Here is a 25,112-nt window from a genome sequence, read left to right on the forward strand (position 1 = left end):
TGTCCCCAAGCCGTCCATGAACGGGGCAGTTTCTCTCTGCGAGCATCTGGCCACTGGACGGCTCGGAAGGTTTTAGAACCACTCACTCTTGCTTTGATGCCGGGCAAACCTGGACTCCCAGCGGCCCTGAGCTGCCACTCTGGGGGGATGAGGGAGATGAAGGAAGTGCTTACATCTGACTAGGTAGGTCAGGAGCTGCTGCTGGCCACTGCCCCTGCGGCTGCAGAGCCAAGCTTCTGGAGGTCCCAGACACAGGCTGGGTGAGAATGACTTAGGGCCAGGCCTGAAGCAAGGGCTGGGCTCAGAGCATGGGCTCCCCGTTACACCTGGAGGCTTTGGGGGGCATTCAGAAACTGCTTTTGGTCCAGCCTCCAGTACAGAAGGTTTCAGAATATGGCTCAGGTTAAGAGAGGGTCCCTGTGTGTGTGTGTGTGTGTGTGTGTGTGTGTGTGTGTGTGTGCGCATGCGCACACTCACAGCATGGGGGGTGTCCAGGGCTGAGAACTGGGTCTAGCAGACCATGCTGTGTCTAGAGTAGTGTCCCAGCAGGGTTTGTTTTCTCTTTTCTTTTTCTTTTTTTCCTATGTAGTATTGCAGATGGAATCCAGGGCCCTGGGGATGCTAGGCAGGGGTTCTACCACTGAGCCACACCCCAACCCCTAACTGGGGGATTCTAGACAGGTGCTCTACCACTGAGCCACACCCCAGCCCCTCACTGGGGGATTCTAGACAGGTGCTCTACCACTGAACCACACCCCAGCCCCTCACTGGGGGACTCTAGGCAGGTGCTCTACCACTGAGCCACACCCCAGCCCCTCACTGGGGGATTCTAGGCAGGTGCTCTACCACTGAGCCACACCCCAGCCCCTCACTGGAGGATTCTAGGCAGGGGCTCTACCACCATCTGAGCCACACCACCCAGCCCCTCACTGGGGGATTCTAGGCAGGTGCTCTACCACTGAGCCACACCCAGCCCCTCACTGGAGGATTCTAGGCAGGGGCTCTACCACTGAGCCACACCCCAGCCCCTCACTGGAATTCTAGGCAGGTGCTCTAGCCTGGCCACTGACTGGGGCTCTCTAGGCAAGGGCCCGATCACTAAACTACACCCATAACCCTTTCTTTAAACTTTTTGTTTTCAGACAGTTCACTGAGTTACCTGGCCTGGCCACAAATTTGCTTGCCTTGAATTTTCAGTGTCCTGGCTCATTTTCCCAAGTATCTGAGATTATAGGCATGTGCTATCAGGCCTACTTGGTGTGTGTGTGTGTGTGTGTGTGTGTTAACTATGTTAACGTTCAGTTGGAGGCAGTAAGCACACTCGCGGTTCTGTGCACCTATCACCACCATCCCCTATCAAGACATTCTCATCTTCCCAAACAAACTCTCTTACACATTACACACTAACTGTCCCTCCACCTCCCTGTTTCTGAGATCCACCATTTCTTGATTTCTCAAGGACTCTGATGTGCCAGGACCCTTCTCTGAGCAGACTCACACCCCATCTGTCTGGTTGGGGTCTGGTTTGATTCACTTGGTTGTGTGGTCGCAAGGTCCATCCATGTTGGAGCAGGTGTCAGAACATCATCTTTCTTACAGCAGACTAGTGGTCTACACTGTGGTACCCATATCATGCTTAGCCAACCACCTGCTAAAGAACCACTGTCTCCCGGTGTGGGCTTCTCAGGCCCGCCCACTGTGGGACAGTGCTGGGAACCAGTCCACACTTAGGATGGAGGACTAGAGGCCTGTCTCTCTGTTCTACCTCTGGCCAGCCTCCCCTCCTAAGCAGTGTCCCTCTGCCCTCCATCTCTGAAGTATACCCAGTTGTGCCTATTGGTTGGGGTTACCCAGAGTGGACTCCTTGGCTTGCTAGGCCAGCCACAAGGCATACAGGCTTCACTCTGCATGCAGGCACTGTGATATCAGGCCCACATGCATCTCGAATGTGGATGACACCATCTTTCAAACCTAGGCCCCTGACTCTTAGGCCACCGACAACTTGAGATGTAGGGTCATTTTCTAAGTTCTTACTTGGCACCAGGCAGGAAGGTTGTCTGAGGGTGGCAGAGGGTGGCCTGGTACATCGTGGCGAGAAGGCGTGAGAAGTGTGACTGTGGGTGTGGGAGGCGTGTGCTGTTCATAGAGACCGGGAGCTGAGGCTTTCTGTGATGGAGGCTGTGATCAGTTTCTCCCTGGCTCTGTGCATATGTGCGGTACCCAGGGTGGGGAGACCGAGGTAGGCAGGCGGGCACAGGGTGCTGTGGGTGGAGTTGGCAGCGGGAGCTCACTGGTGGTGGACTGTCACTGCCACATAGTTGGCAGGGAGTAGGGGGACCCAACACCCTGATATTATCCAACATAAGAAGTTAGGGAGAACACCACTGCATTAGCTGGTGGAGGCGCCTGATCTGGTTTGGAGAGGTAGAGGAACAAGAAAAAGGCAAGCTGGGTGTATAGAAGGCTCTGGAACAGCAGTGCAGAGATGTAGAATCATCTAGGGTTTTTGTTTTTGTTTTGTTTTGTTTTTTGATCTTTTTGTTTGTTTTTGTTTTTGGCTTTTCGAAACAGGGTTTCTCTGTGTATCAGCTCTAGCTGTCCTAGAACTCACTTTGTAGACCAGGCTGACCTTGAACTCAGGGAGATGCACCTGCCTCTGCCTCCCGAGTGCTGGGATTGAAGACTTACACTACCACCTCCCCGCTTGTCCAGGTTTAATGACCACCTGCATTACACTTTTTTTATTACTCTTATTTATTTTGTGTGTGTGTGTGTGTGTGTGTGTGTGTGTGTGTGTGTGTGTTTGCATGTCACAGCACACATGTGGAGATCAGAGGACAACGTGCAGGAGTTGGTTCTGTTTTCTGCCATGTGAGTCGTGGGGATCAAGTTCCGATCAAGTTTGTCCGTAGGCGCCAACACCTCTGAGCCATCTCACTGGCCTTGCATTTATTTATTTATAGACAAGGTCTCAGGTAGCTCAGGCTGGCTTGGAACTCATTGTGTAGCTCAGAGTGACCTTGAACTTCTCATCCTTCTGCCTCCACCGCCCTCCTGAGTGCTGGGATTGCAGGCATGCACCCTCCATCCTTGTTTAATGCGGTGCTGGGGATGGAACCTAGCTAGGGCCTTGTGCATGGTGGGCAAGCCCTCTACCAACCGAGCGATGGCCTCAGGCCTGCTTTGATTTTGGAGACAGGGTCTCACTAGCTCTGGCTGGCCTGGAGCTTGCCATGATTCTGCTTTAGTCTTCTGAGCACTGGGGTGACAGGTCTGCACGATGATGTTCAGCTCTTAAAGATGGCCTTTGAAAGGATCCCCCATTGAGCACTGATTCATGGATCTGGGAGCATCCCACCTATAGGGAGAATCCAGGTGCTCCCAGGAGGTGCTTGGCTCAAGCATTGCCATGGTTACAGAGGACGCCAGGGGCTTGAATTTGGGGTCAGGAAGTCATGGTCACAGGGAGGGCACAGCCTACAAGAGAGGTGGGTAGGGCACAAACTGACCTGATATGTGGTATGTAGTTGGTGTCAGAGGCCGATAATCCTAGATACTTGAAAAGCTGAAACAGGAGGATCACAGATTCAATCCTAAGCAGTGAGGCTTCAGAACAAGTTCATGGCCAACCTAAACAACGTAATGAGGTAGTGAGACTGTCTCCCAATAAATAAAAAGAAGGCTAGGATTTAGCTGTGAGTTCTACTCTGCATTCAGGATTCTGAGTCGGAGAAGCCAGAAGGCCAGGTATGTGGGCTTGGCTTTACCTGGGGAAGTGGGGGCCACAAAGCCCAGCAACCAAGATATGTCACAGCTTTTGACTGTGTAGCAGGGTCATCAGCTGATGTTGCAGACGGGATGCATCCAAGAACCCAGGTGGAGTGATGTGTGCCTGTATCCCAACCCTCAGGGTGTGTGAGGCAGCTGGATTGCCATGAGTTTGAGGCCAGTGTGAGTTACAATGTGAGACCTTGTCTCAGAAATAAAATCAGCAGGGCGTAGTGGCTCAAGCCTTTCATCCCAGCACTTGGGAGGCAGAAAGAAGCAAGCAGATCTCTGTGAGTTTGAGGCCAGCCTGGTCTACATAGTGAGTTCCAGGACAGCTAGAGCTACATAGTGAGTGAGAACCTCTCTCTCTCTCTCTCTCTCTCTCTCTCTCTCTCTCTCTCTCTCTCTCACACACACACACACACACACACACACAATCAATCAATCAATCAACTAAATAATCCCCCCGAAATCAATAAATAATCTGAGAGTGACTGAGTTGGATGGTGTTGGAGGGTAGAGCTTCCACTCAGGTTGTGGGGAGGGTGTTGGGATGCGTAGGTGGGGTTGGGTGTGCCTCTGAGGAGAGGCAGAGCTGGGGCAGCCTTGGCATGTAAATACCTCTTTCTCCTTTTTAAAACCCCTCCCAGCGCAATCCCTATGTGACCAAATTACCCGATTACATGAGAATGCAGTGGTGTTTAAACCCCGTCTCTTACAGAGTCATCGCTGCCAGCCAGCTCTTAAAATAGGTTAGCATCCAGGAGAGCAGCCGAGGTGCAGACCAGGGAGCCCGAGCGGCTGTGGTAGTGGGGACAGAGGGAGATGTCGAAGGCGGAAGAGGCTGACAGCCACCCCCAAGGAGAGGTGTCAGGGCACTGTCTCCTTATCTGAATGGGAGGGGGGGTACATGGGCAGGGGTGCTCCACTCGTGGGTAGGGGTAGGGACCTTGCCTAGGGGAGAGCCTGAGCCCCTCCAGCGTCCAGGGCCCCGAAGCTGACTGAGCACCAACTATCTAAGAAGCACAGCTTCGCTTTGGGAATCTGCAGCGTCTACAGGCAACCATTTCTCTCTGGGTGCTCCCTCCCATCCCAGTGGGCTAGGAAAAACAAAACAAACAAACACAACAGCTGATGGAAGTCCAGGAAAAAGGACCTCCAGGCAGGCGGATTGCTGGGGGGCAGCTGTGCATATGTCCCACCTCCTGAGAACCTTGGATTCTATCTCTCTTGAGAGGTTCCTGTCCTCTAGCTTTGAGCTGCCCACCCGCCTCAGGCCCGGGTAGCTGCCGGGCTATCTGGCCAGGATCTCAGCTACGCATCAGCCTTTGGAAGAGCAAAGGTCTCTAAAGCTGAGCCACGGGGCCTCTGCCAGCGCCACATTCCACTGATAGGGTCCACTGCTCCACCCCCACCCCCACCCCCCCGCCGCCTAGGACTTGGCCAAGGGGGCACACCTGTCCCACCTGGCTCAGCCCCAGAACACGCCTGACCTGCTCGGGTGCCTGAGAGCTGCTCCCGGAAGCACACCGAGGGCCTGAGTCACCTTGAAGGGACCAGAGGAGGAAGGGCAGGGGGAGGGTGTGTGGCCTTAGGGAGCCAGGAGGGGGAAAGCAGAGTAGGAGGAGGATGGCCTTGGGCAGCCAGAGTGGTGGCCCCAGCTGGAGTGAGCACTGAGCAGCTGGGGCGTTGGTGGGTGCTGAGGACTTAGCCTCTCACTGGTGGTCTTGGGCTCACTGTTCCACATCTGTGGCCACTCTTGTCCCAGGGCACTTTTGTGACTTGTTCTGAGATGACACAGGCCCTCTAACAGTCTCCATGCCACTGGGCAGAGAATTCTGGGATCCTGAGTGGCTAAGAAGTGCTCCAGACAGAAGCATTGAGACTTAGTGAGGTGTTGTTATCTCCCGTGGGGAAAGTGCATCTGGACGGAGCCAGGACCATGTAGGGAGCACCTGGAGGGCCTGAGGGGGCCCTGGCCGGCTTTCCTGAGGAACCTAGCCAGTTTTGGTCTGTGCACAGGTTTCAACCTGACCTTTGCTCTACTCACAAGCCCACCCTGGAGGGCTAAGGCACCCATCCAGGCCATGGTGGCCTTCAGTGGCCCAAATTCTGGTGAGCCTTTTGTTCTGGTGGGTGTGCAGGTGGCAGACAGTGAGTAACCGAGGCACTGAGGTGCGGGTAGCTGGGACGTGGTTAATCGAGAGTTGACTTGGTATACACACTCGGCTGTCCAGGAGACACCCCTCGGTGCTGGTGAGTTCAGAGCTGGGTAGGGTGCTGGCTGGCTGGAGTCCACTTCTATATTGGTGGCTTCCAGGGTTGTGTTACCCAAGGTCACCTACAATGGTCAAGACATTTTAAAACATAGCCTCAGCCTGGGGCAATGGCTTGATGGGTAACAGAGCTTGTTGCACAAGCCTAAGGGCCTGGGTTCAAATCCCAGCACCGGTGTACAAAGCTGAACATGGCTTCCTATACTTGTAACCCTAGTTTGGTGTGTGTGTGTGTGTGTGTGTTGTGTGTGTGTGTGTGTGTGTGTATTGGGGGTGGGCAGAAACAGGAGGAGTGCTGGAGTTTGCTGGCTGCCAGCCTAGCTGCAGGCTTAGTGAGAGACCCTGTCTCAAGGGAGCAGTAGGTTAGTCAATGTCCTCCTCTGGACTGTGCACACACACACACACACACACACACACACACACACACACACACACACACACACACACCAGCCTCAAAGCCAGGTGTGGCTCACCCCTGAAATCTCACCATTAGGGAGGCAAGAGCATCCTGAGTTCAAATCCAGCTTGGGCTACATCATGAGACCTGATCACAAAACTAGCAGTTGGGAAGCTTCCAAGGCTGGGGCAAGGCCCTGTGGCGGATTGGAAGGGCTTGGAGAGCGCCAGGGACTGCCAGCCTAGGAGCCCTTCTGCCTTTCATAGCAGGGTACAGGGCAAACGTGACTGGCACAGAGCACAGGGCAGGCCAAAGCGCATGCTGGAGTCAGGAACGCACCTGACCCACCTGGCTGGCTCTAGGCCATCTTGTTCGCCTACAAGGCTTTCCTTGGGCGGAATCTTCGCAAGCCCTAGAGTACAAGGTCAGTGCCGAGGGGATTTCAGATTGGGGCGAGGCAGGTGGCCACACCTGCTGCCCTGGGCTTGGCCACGCTCTGTCCTTTGCCAGGCTCTGCCTGTGCTGTTCCCACTGCACTCCACACCTCTTGGCCTACGCCACCCATCATCACCGCTAGAGCTTGGGCTCTTCCTCCAGGAAGGCCTCCCGGCTTCCTGCCCATGCTTGCCTCCCACTGCTGGTTCCTGGCCACACACAGCTGCCCTCCTGGGGCCTTTCCTTGGTGTGAATAAAAGTAGTCTTCTGGGACTGGGGCCGGTCTGGGCTCAGGCTTTCCCAGCAGGGTCCCATTTGTTCATGAGCTCGACTCTAAAGTCCTGGCACCCAGTGACAGTTTAGATACAGCATTGGTCAGAGCGCCTCCTCCCCTGCCTTCTTCCCCCACTTCCCACCAGAGTCCAGGGGTTCAGGGTGGGGGAGTATTGCCACCTCTGGGGACTGGGAGGATGCCTGTGTTCCTGTACTGGGCTGGGCCCTGTCTGCCTGAGGCCTAGGGCTTGCCTGAGGGGAAGGCAGGGAGTGGACACTGCGAGGCTGGAGTCCCAGCTGGGCCTGGCCTGCAACCCGTCACGGCCCTGTCACCTTCCATCCCCAGCCTGGGGTTTAGGACACACCAGGAGTTCCTGATTACACTCTGCGCCAGAGGCTTGAGGTCACCAGCTCTCTGGTCGGAACTGGAACAAGAGCTCTGACTCTTGACCAGGTGAGGTGGCCTTCCCAGGCCCCTGTGAGATCACAGGGGAGAGGCGGTCCTTCCAGGTAACCAGGCCAAAGGGCTCAGCTCGAGAAGTGCTTCTACCCCAGGGTCTCTGTCCCAACAGTACCAGCCCCAAGGGACCAGGGAGGTGCCCCAAGGACAGTGGTGGGTCCTGAAAGACATTGGCTGGCACTCAAAGCCCCAGATCTACTACAGTGTGACCCCAGGCAGCTGTCTGAGCCTGTCTGAGTTAATTTGCTTTATTCCGTAAACTGAAGTAATGGCAGGATTTCACCTTTGAAGGTTATGACGGGGTTGGGGAGATGGCTGAGTTGGTAAAGAGCTTGGTATCCAAGCAGGACCCGTGTAAAATACCACGTGTGGGTCTCTGAGACTTGCCGGCCAGCTAGCTGGGCTGGTGAGCTCCATGTTCAGTGAGTGACCCTGTCTCAATAAGGTAGAGTGACTGAGGAAGAGATCTAGCATCAGCTTCTGGCCCCTACCTACACATGCGCACACAGGCACAAATACGTACACAGGCATACACAGTACACACGTGCTCACACACACACACCTGCACACACGCACGCCTGGAGGTCACGTGGAGATGGAGTGAGGCTATGTGGTTGCTTCAGTGTTGGGCTCCAGGGAGCACCCATGATATGTGGGGGGGGGGGGGCTGAGGGGCAGGCTGGGGAGGAAGGGGCGGGCTTATCCAAAAGACCAGTGGATCCTGTATCGGAGCAGCCTGGGTCTGCAGGCGCAAAGCACATGTCCGACCGGTCATACCAACACTTCTTCCACAAAAGCTCCACCTAAGGCTTGACCCCAGGGCCAGCACCTGGACAGGCTGGCTGTCCTGGGTTGGTTGGTGGTGGACAGTAGGGGAGGCTGTGCATTCCTCCTGTCCCACTGGGGGCGCTTGTCAAGACGTCACGCCGTGCGGTGGATCCATTGCGTCCAGCTGGAGGAAGTGCCGGTCAGAAGCCGATCATTTTTGTGATCTTAGCACATCCTCAGGAGCTAAGGAGATGACCGGCTTAGTAAATCCCATGCTGTGCAAGCAAGAGGACCCCATTCCCATCCCCAGAACCCGTATAAAAAAGCCGGAGTGGCGGTATGTCCTGGTAATTCCATCACTGGGGAGGTGGAGACAGGAGGATTCCCTCGGCCTTGCTGGCCAGCCAGCCTAGCCAATTTCAGGTCAAGTGAGAGACTCTGTCTTAAAAAACAAACAAGCAAGGTGGAATCCAGGTGTGGTGGCACACGCCTTTAATGCCAGCACTTGGGGAGGCAGAGGTGTGCCGTGACTTCGAGACCAGACTACAGAGTGAGACCCTGGCTCAAAAGCCAAAACCAACGTGGACGGGGCCCGAGGGATGATGACTCCCTCAGGTTGTCCTCTGGCCTCCACACACACATGGACACATATGAACATGCACACAACACACACACACACACACACACACACACACACACACACACACACAAAAAACAGTGACATGCTCCGGCCCCTTTGCAGCTCCGTGACTGAGGGGGTTTCCTGCCACCCGCAGAATCCCTTTGGGCAAGCGTCTGCTGTTTTGCCTGTTTCTGTCGTCTGTTCTTTGTTGTGTCTCTGAGCTCCAACCCCGCTCTCCTCAGCTCAGCCTCTTCCGGGTGTGGCTGCTCTTCCACCTTTCCCACTCCTGACAGGAGCCTTCCAAGAGCAAGCAGATCTTTTTAATTTCATCAAGATAATGTATGTCCCTCTTCCCCTAAGTCCGCTTTCAGTAACACATCTCTTGTTGTTTATTTTTGAGACTGTCATTTAATGACGACGTTTCTCCCTCTCTCCTCCCTCAAACCCTCCCGTAAACCCCTCCGCACTCCTCTTCACATACATGGGCTCTTTTCCCATCAATTGTTATTGTGTGCATATATGTTTATATGTACATACATATTCCTAAATTATAACCTGTGGGGTCCATGTGCTGTTACTTGCATGTATGTTTTCAGGGCTGTTTGGCACTGGACAACCAATTGCTGTGCTCTTCCTGGGGTGGGGGGACCCCTCTCTGCTCCCAGCTTTCCTCTGTTTCCTATCGTTCTTTGTGTAGGGTTCAGGCCTCATGGGCCTTTGCCCGTCCAGTTTGGCGTGGTCACTGGTGTCGTCCTTGTTCAGCTCATGGTTGGGCAGTCATGTTGACGACACTTTAGGAAACATAATCTCACGGCAAGCTTCCCGATCCTCTGGCTCTTACAATCTTCCTGTCCCCTCTTTTGTTATGTTCCCTGAACCTTAGGTAGCAAGTGATCTGTAGATGTATCCATGGGGGCTGGGCTCCACATCTCTGCGTTTTGATTGGTCAGGGTTTTCTACAATGGCCTCCATCTATAGCAAAGAGAAGTTACCTTAATGAAGCGCGAGGACTACACTTATCGGTCTAGACCCTCTAATAATGTATATTTTAAAATATATTTATTTGGGCCGGAGAGATGGCTCTGCAGTTAAGAGCACTGTCTGCTCTACCAGAGGACCCGGGTTCAATGCCCAGCACCCACGTGGCAGCTCACAACTGTCCCACACTCTCACACTGACACATCTGTGGGTAAAAACACCCACGCATATAAAATAAAATAAAATTAAAAATATATTTATTTAACATTGAATGCTTGAGTGAGTGAGTGAGTGATGGACAGAGCCTCTCTATGTGGCCCTGACTGGCCTGGAACTCACTCTGTAGACTAGGCTGGCCTCAAACTCACAGAGATCCACCTGCTTTTGCCTCCTGAGTGCTGAGATTAAAGGTGTGCGATCAATTGACTTATCTATCTATCTATCTATCTATCTATCTATCTATCTATCTATCTATCTATCTATGTGCACACATGGGTTCAATAATTTAGTACTAAGTTCTGAAAGCAATGCCATTGGGTTCCATCTTGGTCTCTTTTCTGGGCTGTCTTGATGGTTTGATATCATTCATTCATTCATTTATTTGTGTGTACGGTGTGTGTGCATATGTATGGGGGTGCATTTATGTGTGTGAATTCGGGTGTGCACATGCCACAGTGCACTTGTGGAGGTCAGGAGACAACCTCTGGTGTCTCCCCTTACTTTGACCTTTTTGGTGGCAGGTCGCTTTTCTATTTGTGTGCATGTACATCCATCAGTCACTTGGCCCATCTGTTTCCAGGGGTTCTCCTGGCTCTGTGTCCCATCTCCCCATAGCAGCACAGGGGTCACAGATGCTCACATTATGCAAATGGCTTTTGTGTGTGTCTTGGGGATCCACACTCAGGTCCTCACCCTTTCACTACAAATACTCTTACACCTGAGCCATGCCCCAGCCTCGAGTCGCCTTTTGAGCTCACATATGAATTCTAGACTCATTTGAAAATTTACTTCATTAGGATTCCCATTGGAAATATTGTGGAGATTACAGTAAGTCCATAGATTAATTTGCCAAAAGTTTATGTGTTGACACACTTGCCTCTTCTAACCCAGAAACAGCTTTTTTCCATGCTACAGATCATTAATTTCTTTTTTTTTTTCTTTCTGTTTTTGTTTTTTTTGAGACAGGGTTTCTCTGTTTCTCTGTGTAGTCTTGACTGTCCTGGATCTCACTCTGTAGACCAGGCTGGGCTCAAACTCACAGTGTTCTGCCTGCCTCTGCCTCCCGAGTGCTGGGATTAAAGGCATGCACCACCGCCTCCCGGCCAGATCATTAATTTCTATGCACAATATTTCATAGTTTTCTATATACTGTCTTTCTCATCTCTTGTCATATTTATCCTGAGGTCTTTCATGTTTTTATAGTAGTATAAATAGTTTGTTGTTGTTGTTTTGAGATAGGGTCTCACTATATGGCCCTGGCTGGCTTGGAACTCACTATGTATACAGGGCTGGCTTCAAGCTCAGAGAAATTCACCTGCCTCTGCCTCCCAAGTGCTGGGATTAAAGGCAGGTGCCACTACCGCCTGGCCTCCCTGCTTGGTTTTCAAGTGTTAAACCAGCTTTGAATTCCTGGTAGAAGCCGCTATGGTTTATGGTGTATCACTCTGTTTATGTATTGTTGAATACTGTGTTAGTTAGGCTTTTGTGAGACCAAATACCCAAGAGACACATCTTAGGTCTCTCGGCTCCAGGTTTCAGAAGTGTCATGCTGGGGAGGGGGTGGAGGGGCAGACAGCTCACATCTGGACAGGCAGGAAACAGAGGAAAGAGGTGGATACCAGGAGGTGCTGGAGTGAGATATGTCCCTAAGGCTGAACCCTGAGTCACCTGCTTCTTCTAACCAGACACTATTTCCTGCTTTTCACCACCTCCCAATAATGTTGTTGTGTTACGAATAAATCAAGGAATTAATCATCTCTTGCCTGGATCAGAGCCCTCAAGATCCTAAAAACACCAACACACACACCAAAGTGCACTTTGCTAGTATCAAAGTCTGGTTGAAAATCAGAATTAACTACCGTAGTTACACAGGCATGAAGACCTGAGTTTGAATCCCCAGGAACCATGTAAAACCCTGGTATATCAGTGAGACGGGACTCCACCCTCCAGTCGTGAGCTGCCCGCTCAGGGCCGTGGTTCAGCTATCGGGCCAGATCTCAGCTGTGAATCAGCACTTGGAAGGGCAAAGGCCTCTAGAGCCAGGTTCCATCAGCAGGATTCATTGCTCACGCCTCCCAGAGACAAGCATAGCCCCAGAACTCACTGTCCAGGCAGTCCAGCTGAAATGGCCTGCTCCAGGTACAGCAAAACACCCTGTCTCAAAAGACAAGGCGGAGGTCAAGCAAGGAGGGTGCCCAGTGTGAGCCCCCTGCCTCCGCATGTACACATGCAGGTGAGCACAAGCACATGCATACAAACATCACACATATGGAAATGAAACATACCGATAATTGAAAACATAACTGCCACAGATATAAGCATCTCTTCATGGGCACCTCTTTATCTCTCCTCTGTGAGTAACTAGCAGTGAAATGGCAGGTTTATTATTATTTTTTTATTTTTTATTTTGTATTTTTGTTTTTTTTTTTCTCTAGACAGGGTTTCTCTGTGAAGTAGTCCTGGCTGTCCTGGAACTCACTCTGTAGCCCAGGCTGGCCCCAAACTCACAGAGATCTGCCTGCCTCTGCCTCCCGAGTGCTGGGTGTGTGGCGCCAATGTCAGTCTTTTAAGTAATTAGACATTCTGTCTTGGCAAGATGGCTCAGCGGGTAGTGTCACTTGTTGCCAAGCCTGACGATTTGAGTCTCATTCCCTGGAGCCCGTGTTGTGGGTGGAGAGAACTGACTCCCACAAGTTGTCCTCTGACCTGCACATCATGACACACCCACTCACATGCATTCATGTATTTATACAGAATCAATTAAGGTGGGTCTGGAGAGATGGCTCAGCAGTCAAGGCCACTGGCTGCTCTTCCAGAGGACCCGGGTTCGAGTCCCAGGACTCACATGGCATCTATAACTCTAGTTCCAGCATCTGATACACTTTTCTGGCCTCCTTGGGTACCAGGCACATGTGGTATACATACATGCATGACAAAATACCCATATACATAAGATTTTTTAAATTAAAAAATAAATGAATATAATTTAAAAAAATTTTAGAGCTTCTTAGCTGGACCAGAACTGGGTAGGCCTGTAATCTCAGCAACTTGGGAGGCTGAAGTAGGAGATCAAAAATTCAAGGTCTTTCTGCAATACAGAGTTAGTTCAAGTCCAGCCTCAGCAACTTAGTGAGACTTTGTCTCAAAATAAAAATAAAGAGGGCTGTGGATGTGACTCAGTGGTAGAGCACCTGCCTAGAGTACCTAGTGAGGGCTGGGGTGTGGCTCAGTGGTAGAGCACCTGCCTAGAATCCCCCAGTGAGGGGCTGGGATGTGACTCAGTGTAGGCCCTGCTAGATCCCAGTGAGGGCTGGGTGTGGTTCAGTGTAGAGCACCTGCATAGAATCCCCTAGTGAGGGCTGGGGTGTGACTCAGTGGTAGAGCACCTGCCTAGAATCCCCAGTGAGGAGCTGGGGTGTGGCTCAGTGGTAGAGCCCCTGCCTAGAATCCCCTAGTGAGGGTTTGGGAGTGTGGCTCAGTGGTAGAGCTCTTGCCTGGTGTGCACAAGGTCCTCAGTTCCATCCTCGCCACCTCCTGCCATGGCCCTCCATGGGACCCTGCGTCTATCCCTTCTGGTCTCAGACTGAACTTTCCTCATGGGCATGCCCTGGAGTCCTGGCCGAGCTTCCCTGACCTCTGCCCTTCCCTTCTAGATCCTGACTGGGCGTCCTACACCCTGGGTGTGTTCATCTGTCTGAGCTGCTCTGGGATCCACCGGAACATCCCCCAGGTCAGCAAGGTGAAGTCAGTCCGTCTGGATGCCTGGGATGAGGCCCAAGTTGAGGTATGGGTCAGGAGAGGGATGCTGGATGGAGTGAGGGGCATGGGTAACCCTGTGGCCATATATGGGGTGACCCTAGCTCCTTCATCTCTAGATAATGGGAACCTTGAGGGTCTAACCTGTGAGGGGTTCTGTTGCTCCAATGGGACTTGGGCCAATTCAAAATGACAGTTTCATAGCCATCCTTCCCTGGAGCCATGTGATAACAAAAATCAAAGCACTTGTCCATCTGTCCACCCACATTCATCTGTCCATCCACTCATTCATTCATCCGCTCATCCATCCATCCACCATCCATCCATCCATCCATCCATCCATCCATCCACCTACTTATCCCTCTATCCAATTACCCATTCACTCATCCATTCATCTAGCTAGCCAACCAGTCACTCATTCATCTATCTATCCATCTACTTATCCACTCACCCATGCATCCACTCATCCACTCACTCATGTATCCATTTATCCATATATCCACCTATCCATCTATTTATCCACCCACCCACCTATTCATTCATCCACCTACATATTCACCTACTCACCCATCCACTCATTCACCATCTATGTATCTATCCATGCAATCATGCAGCTATGCATGCATGCATGCATGCAACCAACCAACCATCCATCCATCCATCCACGCACCTGCCTATCCATCCATCCTCATCTTTTCATGTTTCACCAGTAGCATATGGTAGTCAAGGGCTCCACTGCTGAGCCACACCCAAGCCCCTCACTGGGGCATTCTAGGCAGGTGCTCTACCACTGAACACACCCCAGCCCCTCACTGGGGGATTCTAGGCAGGTGCTCTACCACTGAGCCACACCCCAGCCCTCACTGGGGATTCTAGCAGTGCTCTACGAACAAGTCATGGCATCTATCTCTACCACTGAGCCACACCCCCAGACCCTTACTGGGGGATTCTAGGTGATTAGATTTGGCAATTTTCCAAGTCACCTTCCTCACCATCCTAGAGGAGGCAGCCAATTATGCTGGACCAAGGCTGTCCTTGGTCCAGTGATTCCATGGAGCAACACTGGCAGAGACCAGAGGGTGAGGCACTGTTGTCTCTGACCATGCCTGACTCTAACTGGGAAAGGGAGCTATCAGCCTAGGGAAGAGAGCAGTTCCCACGCTTGGAGGAATCTGGACTTGAACCACAGAGTACTCCATCCTGTACTATCCGCGCAGTCTTTCAGGTCTCAAGACTTGCATACTTGTTCTCAGTGTTCTTTAGTTGGTTGGTTTTCAGAGACAGGGTCTCGTGTAGCTCAGGCTAGCCCAGCTCTGGCTATATATCCAAGGATGACTTTGAATTCCTGGTCCTACTATCTCTGGCTCCCAGTAATGAGATTTCAATCATACATCACTACTCTCTTGACTTGCTCTTCTCGAGATTTTTGTATAAGATTTTTTTTTTAAATTATTTTCTGTGACCAGTGCAATGGTTTGGCAGGCAAATAAAGTCACTTGGGGTCAAACCTGATACCCTGAGTTCAGTCAATGAGTTTAATCTCTGAACATGGTGGAAGGAGAGCACTGACTCCTGCCCGTTGCCTCTGACTTCCACACATGAGCTGTGGCACATGGGCACTCACACACACAGGAAATAAGTAAGCGTCACTGAGCAAGGTGGTGCACACCTTTAATCCCAGCACTTGGCTAGGCAGCTCTAAGTTCAAGGCCAGCCTGATGTACATAATAAGCTCCAGGCCTGTCAGGGCTACAAGTGGGAGACCCTGACTTTAAAAAAAAAAAAAAAAAAAAAAAAGTGAAATAAAATAAAAACATAGCTGAAATTTTATTTTCACTCTGTATCCCAGGCTGGCCTGGTACTTGCAGTCTTCCTCATCCCAACCTTCTGCGTAGATGGGATGATGGGCGCGACCCCGAGCCTGCTGTTGGGTGTGTTTTAATAACGTGCTGCTGCTGTGCACAGGGCACATTCACCAGGCCCAGCAGAGCATGATGGACTGAGAGCCCGTCCCTCCCCTGACTTCGGCCTCTCACCCACTCCTCACGCCAGGGACCACCAGGGACCAGTGTTTCGTGCCTCTTTTGGGGAGACGTCGCCTGTATGAGTATGCGTGTGTCTTTTTGTTTTGTTTTGGTTTTTGGCTTTTTGATGTTTTTATTTATTTGTTTCATTTATTTTACATACCAACCAGTTTCCCCTCCTTCCTCTCTTCTCGTTCCCTCCCCCACCTCCCATCTATCTCCTCATCTCCCTCATCTCCCTCATCCACTCCTTCTCTGTTCAGAAAGGGGCAGGCCTCCCCTGGGAGTCAACAAAGCATGGCTTACCACATTGAGGCAGGACCAAGCTCCTCCCTCTGCGTCAAGGCTGGGCAAGGCATCCCTACATGGGGAATAGGTTCCCAAAAGCCAGCTCAGCATGCATGCGCCTTTAGCTCACACACAGGGACTGCCGTCTTCTGTGCTCCACCATGGTCTCTAGTGTATGTGGACCACCATGGCCTTGCCCACTCCCATGGGAATGGACATTTCGGTTACTCTTTCTCCTTCTATTTCCTATTTCTTTCTTTCTTTGGTTTTTCGAGATAGGGTTTCTCTGTGTAGCTTTGCGCCTTTCCTGGAACTCACTTGTAGACCAGGCTGGCCTCGAACTCACAGAGATCCGCCCACCTCTGCCTCCCGAGTGCTGGGATCAAAGATGTGCACCACCTCCGCCTGGCTGCCTATTTCTTTTTATCTTTCTTCTTTTTCTCCTTTTATTGTTTTCAGAGATAGGGTCTAATGTAGCCCAGGCTGGTCTCTGGCTCCCTTCGTAGCCAAGGCTGACCTTGAACTCCGGGTCTTCCTGCCTCTGCCTCTGAGTGCTGAGATTACATCTGCATCATCACACCCCTCTTCTCTTTCATTTTTAAGACTCAGGCTCTCTCTCTAGCCCAGAGCAGTTTCGCACTCAGGATCCTCCTGCCTCAGCCTCCTGCGTATTAGGCTGGCATGCTTCAGGTTGCTCTCAGTCCTCTCTCTCTGTTACCCTGGGGTCCCCTAAGCTGCTTCCCAGTGTGACCCTTGTGCTTCTGCTAGCTCATTGGTGGCCGAAAGTCTTAGAGGTGGTGGTATAAGGTCAGGGGCTCTGCAGTTTGTGGGAGTCAGGCCTGATCCCCCCCATAGCTGTTTACAGGGCTCCAGCCTGGAGGAGGCCCCACCACATCCCGGCTGACACTTGGTCAGTTCTGACCTGACCTGACATGTGGGCGCTCTTCCCAGGGAGGGCGGGCATCTCCTCCTCTTGAGCTGAAGGACCAGAGAGAGTTTTCTCACCTCAGCCTGCCCTCTGCTCTCTCGATGGCCCGGCTGTCTTCACGGCTTTCACCCTCTCGGGGTTTCTTGACATGTTCAGGAAACTCGCCCACTAAGAAGCCGGCTCATTGAAAATAGATTTTCAAAAGTGTCTTGGTTTTACTCATGGTGGTTTTTGTCATGGAAATTTTTTTTTTTTAATCTTGGCTTAGTCAAACTGATCAACCCCCCCCCCCTTTTTTTTTGTTGTGGTTTACAGCATACTCAGACAGTCCTGAGAGCTGGCTGTGTGTCATCTTGTGTACATGTGTGTACGGGTGCAAGTTTGTGTGGCGGCCAGAGAACAGCCTGGGGTGTCACACCTTCCTCAGGCACTGCCCACGTTTCGTTTGCGATAGGGTCTCTTGTTGACCTAGCTGGCCATGGACCTTCCATCTTGCCATTGCTGGATTATAATACAATGTCTCTACACCCGCTTTTCACATGGGTTCTGGCATCCAACTCAGGGCATCACATTTGTAAGATAAGAACTTTACCAACTGAATCATCTCAGGCCCTGAGAATGGATTATTTTATTTCAGTACCCGATATGGATCCTAGGGTCTAATATCACTAGCCCCTCACTGGGGGAGTCTAGGCAGGTGCTCTACCCCTGAGCCACACCCCAGCCCCTCACTGGGGGATTCTAGGCAGGTGCTACTATACACACTGAGCACACACGAGCCACTATCCCCTCACTGGGGGATTCTAGGCAGGTGCTCTACTGTAAGCTCCATCTCTGGCCCTGGATGGATGTTTTTAATCTTTAATTTTGTGTTGCTGTGGTACTGAGAATGGAACCCAGGGTCTGATTTCCCAGACTCTCAAGAAAGGATTCTAGGCCAGCCTCTTCCACCTAACTGTACATTCACAGTCTCTGAAGATTTTTTTAGTAACAGCTTTATAAATATGACTCATATGTACACCACTCATACGTATTTTTTGAAGATAAGATCTCACATGTAGCTCAGTCAGGCTTTGAACCCTACTATCCTCTTGCCTCAGCTTTTCAAGTGCCAGGGGTCACAGATCTGTGCCACCACCCCTAGCCTGATGGTTAATTTTAAAGTACACTTCATAATTATCACCAGGGGCTGGCAAGATGGCTCAGCAGGTAAGGGCACTTGTCATCAAGCACAGTGGCCCGAGTTCGATCTTCAGGGCTAACCGACCTTCTTCCTCCCCCCTTTCTGCTCCTTCCACCCTTCCTTCCTTCCTTGAGACAGAGTCTTTCTCTGCACTCCAGGCCGGCTCTGAGCTTTCATTCTTCCTGTCTCAGCCTCCACAGCACTTGGATGACAGACCCGTGACTCCTCAGCCAACTCAGGGCCCTTTCTTTAGTTCATTTTGAAGTTTAAATAGCATTTGTTTACTATTATTGGGGGTGCGTGTGCAATAGTATGAGTATGGAGGTCAGAAGACAACTTTGTAGAGTCAGTTTTCTCCTTCCACCTGTGTGTGAGTTCCAGGGCTTGAGTTCGGATCACCAGGGCAATTCTAGGCAGGTGCTCTACCACTGAGCCACACCCCAGCCCCTCACTGGGATTCTAGGCAGGTGCTCTACCCCTGAGCCACACCCCAGCCCCTCACTAGGGGATTCTAGGCAGGTGGTCTACCACTGAGCCACACCCCAGCCCCTCACTGGGGGATTCTAGGCAGGTGCTCTCCCACTGGGCCACACCCCAGCCCCTCACTGGGGGATTCTAGGCAGGTGCTCTACCACTGAGCCACACCCCAGCCCCTCACTGGGGATTCTAGGCAGGTGCTCTACCACTGAGCCACACCCAGCCCCTCACTGAGGGATTCTAGCAGGCCTACCACTGAGCCACACCCCAGCCCCTCACTAGGGGATTCTAGGCAGGTGCTCTACCACTGAGCCACACCCCAGCCCCTCACTAGGGGATTCTAGGCAGGGGCTCTACCACTGAGCCACGCCCCAGCCCCTCACTGGGGAATCCTAGGCACAGGCTCTACTGCTGAGCTCCATCTCCAGTCACTGAGAGTTTTTTTTTTTAAAGTTTTGATTTAATAAACAGCTAGCACCTTTAGCTATGAGCCATCTTGTAGGCCCATGAGTTGCTTTCAAAAATGTTATTACATGTATTTGTGTGTGTGTGCCCATATGTGTATGTGTATGTGCTGTGGCATGTGTGGAGGTCAGAGTACGACATCCAGCAGTAGGTTCTCTCTAAATGTAGGTCCCAAGGATCAAACTCAGGTTATTAGGCTTGGTGACATCGAGCCCCATTCCTGTCCCCTAAATTCAGTTTATTGTGTTATTGTGTGCGTAAGTCTGTGTAGGGTGTGTGAATAAGTGTGGGCACACATGTACCATGGTGTGCATGGGTGATCGGAGGGTAACTTTCAGGACTCAGTTTGCTTCCTCCGCCGTGGGTCCCAGGAGTCAGACTCAGGTTGTCTGGTTTGTGTGGAAGGTGTTTTAACCTGCTGCGCCACCGGCCCCTCAGGGACCTTTCTTTAGGGCATTCCTTCTATATACGGGAGCCCATGTCTCTGGGACAGAAGGGTTCCAGGAATCCCATCCCAAGGACTGGCTAAGTTCTCAGCATCCTGGTTCAGAAGACCCCGCGGTGGCCTAAAGGACAGAAGCCACCCAGCAGCCACCCCTGTCCCTGGATCCAGGGCTCCCTGGCTCTGACCCTGCCCCCCTCTCTTGCAGTTCATGGCATCTCACGGGAACGAGGCCGCCAGAGCCACATTCGAGTCCAAAGTACCGCCCTTCTACTACCGGCCCACGTTCTCCGACTGCCAGTGAGTACACAAAGGGCTCTGTCAGGACGCTGGTAAACATCGCTGGGCCTGGCCCTGGGTGGCACTGGGCGGGCCTAGGGGGCAGGCAGCAGGGGCTGGGGCTTTGAGTTTGGGGGAAAGATTATGGCACAGGTCCTCAGGAGCCCAGCAAGAAGGGCCCAGGCTGTCTCCACCATCTGGCCTCTTCCATCTATATATTCGTTTAGGTGTCCATCTCTGTCTGTCTGTCTGTCTGTCTATCTATCTATCTATCTATCTATCTATCTATGTATCTATGTATGTATGTATGTATGTATGTATGTATGTATGTATCTATCTATCTATCTATCTATCTATCTATCATCTATCTATCTATCTGTCTGTTTGTTTTTATGGAAGGGTCTTGGTCTGTATGTAGCCCAGGCTGACCTAAAACTCCTCATCCTCCTGCTTCAGCCTCCTGAGTACTAAAAACAGGCATGAACCCCCATTTTTGTTTTACTGCTTGTAGTATCTGAATGGACCTGGGTGCAATGGAGGCCGTTGGGGTCCCTCCCCGGGATCTTAAGTGGGTCTTGGGCCTCTTGGATGCTCCTAGTGGCCTGGAAGCTGCCACCAAGTGGGGCCAGCCCCTTGGTGTTCAGAAATTGCAGAAGAGGAACACTGGGGCTAGGTACCTGCCTTCTCTCAGCCCTGGTTTCCCTATCTCCCAAACTAGCAGGGATAATGAGGTAGTGACTACCGTCCCCTGGGTTCCCAGTCCCAGCTCTCTGTGTAAGCCGTGCCCCCTCCTCCTCCTGGCATGTGAGGAAGGAGCTGGATCCCTCTCAGCCCTAGCCGGGGTGCACCTCCACAGAACCCCCTTCCGGCCCTGCCTGGCACTGTCCAGTTCCCAGGGCCTGTGTGGCACCTCTCAGGTCCCCTGAGTTGGGGGCCCTTTAACTCCACAGTCCTTAGATTCTCCACGATCTTCCTAGTGGTCTCAGGGTTCCTTCAGGGCAGGGCATCCCACCATGTCTGTCTTCTTGGTTTTTGTTTTGGTTTTTCGAGACAGGGTTTCTCTGTGTAGCTTTGCGCCTTTCACTCTATAGACCAAGCTGGCCTGGAACTCACGGAGATCTGCCTGCCTCTGCCTCCTGAGTGCTGGGATTAAAGGTGTGCACCACCACTGCCGGGCTAATGTCTGTTTTCTTGGGTGCCCAGCACAGACAGCTGCCCCTAAGGACTCAGGAAATCAGACAGGGTGGCAGAGCCTAGCCTAGCCACAGGGGCAGCTTGGCCCATTCAGCCTGGGTGCTGACCTCCACTCTGGCCATCTCTCACCTTTCAGCTCCTGGACAGCCTCTGGGCCTGGCCCACCTTGTCTGCCTTTCCCCAGCAGGGTACCACAGCTCACTCTCTTCCCTAAGCAGTGTGGGACCGAGATCAGTCACGCCCCCTGCTCATGGCGTGCTGCCATGGAGACCCAACTTGTGCACTCGGGGCCTTCACTCCACCTCGTGTAGCCCCTGACGAGAGGCTCTGGGTCTCAGAGGGGTTGAGAGAACTCCCGGAGGACACAGGGGCAGGGATCCACACTGGAAATCCCCACTTTGCGGGCAGGCAGAGGCCGCCCTGACGTGGGTCAGAGAGAGGCCAGCCTCAGGCAGCTGCGTGGCTGTGCAAGTTGCTCACCCTTCTGGAACTTTCCAGGAGGAACTTTCCCTTTCTTGGAAACCTGAGCCCGCTCCTGCGTGCAGCGACCCCTCCCCACGCTCCCCCTGCACCCTGCCTCTTCCTCTCACTCCCAGGCCTGTTCAGTGACCCCTCCCCACTCCCTCCTGCACCCTGCCTCTTCCCCTCATTCCCAGGCCTGCTCAGTGATCCCTCCCCACTCCCCCCTGCACCCTGCCTCTTCCCCTCACTCCCAGGCCTGCTCAGCGACCCCTCCCCACTCTACCCCTGCACCCTGCCTCTTCCCCTCACTCCTAGGCCTGCTCAGTGACCCCTCCTCACTCTCCCCCTGCACCCTGCCTCTTCCCCTCATTCCCAGGCCTGCTGTGGTTAAGTTCTGGTGCACCTGGGCCCCGCCCAGGTTCGTGTTTGCTCAGCGTTTTTTCTTGGATTGACTCACTTTGTAAACCCAAGGTCCCGGTGTGTGTGTGTGTGTGTGTGTGTGTGTGTGTGTGTGTGTGACCTGCCCAGCCCAGCAGAGAAGCCTCCAAACACCAGGCATGGGATAGAGGTTGCTGCTCCCCAGTGAGGTTCCCAGGGTCACCTTTGCAGCCCTGACTTAGGGGCGCAGCAGCCTGTCACGCCCACATCTGCCCCTGGAGCCCCTGGTGGGGACTATGGCTGTGTCCCATCATCAGAGTTTCTGTTAGGTTTTGCAGGATCTGACCCTGGACGGTGAGAGGGGAGGGGATCGCCCTGAATCTGCAGGAGACAGGAGGTGAGGGCGAGAGAAGGGAAGAAGCTGAATGGGAGTAGTGGGGGGGGGCGGTCTCAGGCCTGGGCTCCTGATTGCAGAGGAGAGGCTAGGGTGTTCTGGGGAACAGGTGACTTAGAAGGAAGAAGTGAGGGAGGAAGGGGAGGAGGAGGGGAGGGAGGAGGGGGAAGGAAAGGGAGAAAGGAAGAGCAGGAACGTCAGGGGTGTGAGGAGGGGGAGAGGAGAGACAGGACAGAGAGGAAGAGAGAGAAGAGGAAGAAGCAGGGAGGGGAGGGAGGAGGGGGAGAGGAGTAGAGAGAGGAAGGGAAGGAGAGAGACAGAAGAGGCAGAAGTGTAGGAGGGGGAAATCGGGGAGGAAGGGAAAAAGAGGGAGCAGAAGGGGAGGAGGGGAGGGAGGACTGTAAGTCAGGAGGGGAGAGGAGGGAGGAAGGAAGGAGGAGGCAGGAGTGTGAGGAGAAAGGGAGGAGAGGGAAGAGAGGGAAGGGGGAGGGGCTGGAGTGCTGGGAGAAAAAGGAAGAGAAAGAAGAGGGTGAGAAGAGGAGGAGGGAGAGGAGCAGGCAGAAAGGAGGGAGAGGAGGGAGGGTCACTTGGCGGCATGCCCCGGGTTCAGTTTGGGTCTATTACGGGGAGGGAAGCTGGGGGTGTCCGGTGGCAGGGGACCCTGGTTGCGCCCCGGATGCACCATCAGTGAACCCGTCCTTGGCAGTTTGGCCCACACTGGTCTGTTTTGTGTCTCACCGGTCTCGTGGAGGGAAGGCAGAGCCCTGCTGGGTCTGGGGCCCTGTTACCCTACTCTCCCACGCATTCACCCCTACACGGGGTGGGGGGGGGGTACCCAGCCCTCACCTGTAGAGATCTGCCCCTGACCTGCCAGATTCGCAGGAAGCGTAGCCAGCTAGTCCGGGCCATGGCTTTTGTCACCAACTGCTCTGTGGTCAGGCTCATCTGCATTTCTGCTGCCGTCACTTCCTGGCCCGCGCTGAAATGGTCCCCACTGGCATAAGAAGGCCCCCCCCGCAAGTGTTTTACATGCTGCTGGTCACCAGGCCCTTTCAGCTGACTGGGTCTCTTGGGCCTTGATACTACTTACCCGAGGTGATGCACGAGTCCACGTACACATTGCGGGTGCTGTGACAAGAGGCCATGCACGAACCTCTGTGAAGTGTGAGATGTGTAATTGCGTGAGCTGTACGCTGTGATGGGCAGCTGTGTGTAAGTCTGTGGATTTGAGGGTCATCATGAGCTGTTGAGGACAGTGTGTGACTGGGACGTGACACCGAGGGATGGAAACCTGGAATGGAGATGCCCGGGTAAACTGCAGAGTGCTGGGTGATTGCTTGAGGCAGTGCTGTGTGCTGGCGTGGTCTGGCACAAGAATTGAGTACTGAGCTTTAGCAGTAAACCTGTCAGAGGAGCTTTGGGCAGTCAGAGTGTCCCAGCCGCAGCCTTGGTCTGCCTCCTCCCCGTCCAGGAGGACACATGACAGCAGCTGTGACCTGTAGACTTTGGTGGCTTTGGAGTCAAAAGCTGCATCTGGCTTTGCTAGGGATGTGCAGGTCTCAGGCTGTGTGGTCTGCGGATGGGAGTTTCAAAGGAAGGACCCTTTCCTGGGCTAGCCTGGGCTAGCCTGGGGAAGGCCTGGGGAGGCTAGTCTGTGTTTCCCAACTGTGTCCCTGATGAGCTAGGTCCAAGGTGCATGTGTGCCCAGGGCGATTCCTCTGAGCCAGGAGCTTGGTTAGAAGGTCCCATAAGACGTTGTCCCTGGAGACAAGCTGGCTGTGACTTCTCCCCGTGCTCTTGAGTTCTGATCTCAGTGTCCGCAAGCACATTCCCGTCCTCTACCACTTTAGTGTGAAACTACACCCCACTTTCCGTGTGGGCTGAGGTGGAGCCACACGCTGGGGAAACCCGGTGGCCGCAGCGAAATCCTAGGGTTGCCCAGTAGCGCCCCCCACCATCCAGACAGTGCTCTGGTGCAGCTTCCTCAAGCACCCAAACTGGAACCATGGAAACGGAGTAGCAGGAACCCAGGGGTGCTGCTGTGGCTGAGCACTTGCCTAGGAAATGTGAGGAGCAGGGTTCAATCCTGAGCACTTCGAAAATTAAAAAGAATTCGCTCTCCCAGCTCCTTCAGCTACAAACGTGAGGTTCGGGTCTTCCTGTAGGTGGCGCTGTGCGGCTCGTACTTCTGAGCTCCCCCGTGGTGGCCCCTCTGTGGGTGTCTGAGCCATGATGCAGTGGGGCCAAGGCCATAGGGTGGCCTCACTTGGACTTGATGGATTTTTGGAAATCTCTCTCCAAGTGAGGTTGCTTCAGTGGTCCTGGGGGGTCGGGACTGTAGCATAAGACCTGGGGCTTGGTGGTGATTCAGCCACAGCAGCCACGGAAATCATGCAAATTGGCCAGCCTGGGATGGGTAGAGAGGAGGCTATGAGCTTAGCATGCCCTTGCTGTGTTCCCAGAGGAAAGAAGGAAAATTGGGAGCTACCTAGGCAGGTTGTTAAAAAAAAAAAAAAAAAGCAAGGCCAGGCAGCGGTGGCGCATGCCTTTAATCCCAGCACTCGGGAGGCAGAGGCAGGTGGATCTCTGTGAGTTCGAGGCCAGCCTGGGCTACAGAGCGAGATCCAGGACAGACACCAAAACTAC

General features: G+C 53.0%; 1 protein-coding gene across 1 annotated transcript in view; it reads left to right on the top strand.

The window, feature by feature from the left end:
• Adap1 (ArfGAP with dual PH domains 1) overlaps window positions 1–25,112 on the top strand; it is a 50,452-nt gene that overhangs the window by 2,420 nt on the left and 22,920 nt on the right. Inside the window, 2 exon segments of the mRNA XM_028855997.1 lie at window positions 13,850–13,980; window positions 19,968–20,059. Of these exon segments, the coding sequence (XP_028711830.1) occupies window positions 13,850–13,980; window positions 19,968–20,059 (223 nt within the window).

The sequence above is a fragment of the Peromyscus leucopus genome, chromosome 23 (genome assembly GCF_004664715.2).
Source record: "Peromyscus leucopus breed LL Stock chromosome 23, UCI_PerLeu_2.1, whole genome shotgun sequence".
Classification (NCBI taxonomy): domain Eukaryota; kingdom Metazoa; phylum Chordata; class Mammalia; order Rodentia; family Cricetidae; genus Peromyscus; species Peromyscus leucopus.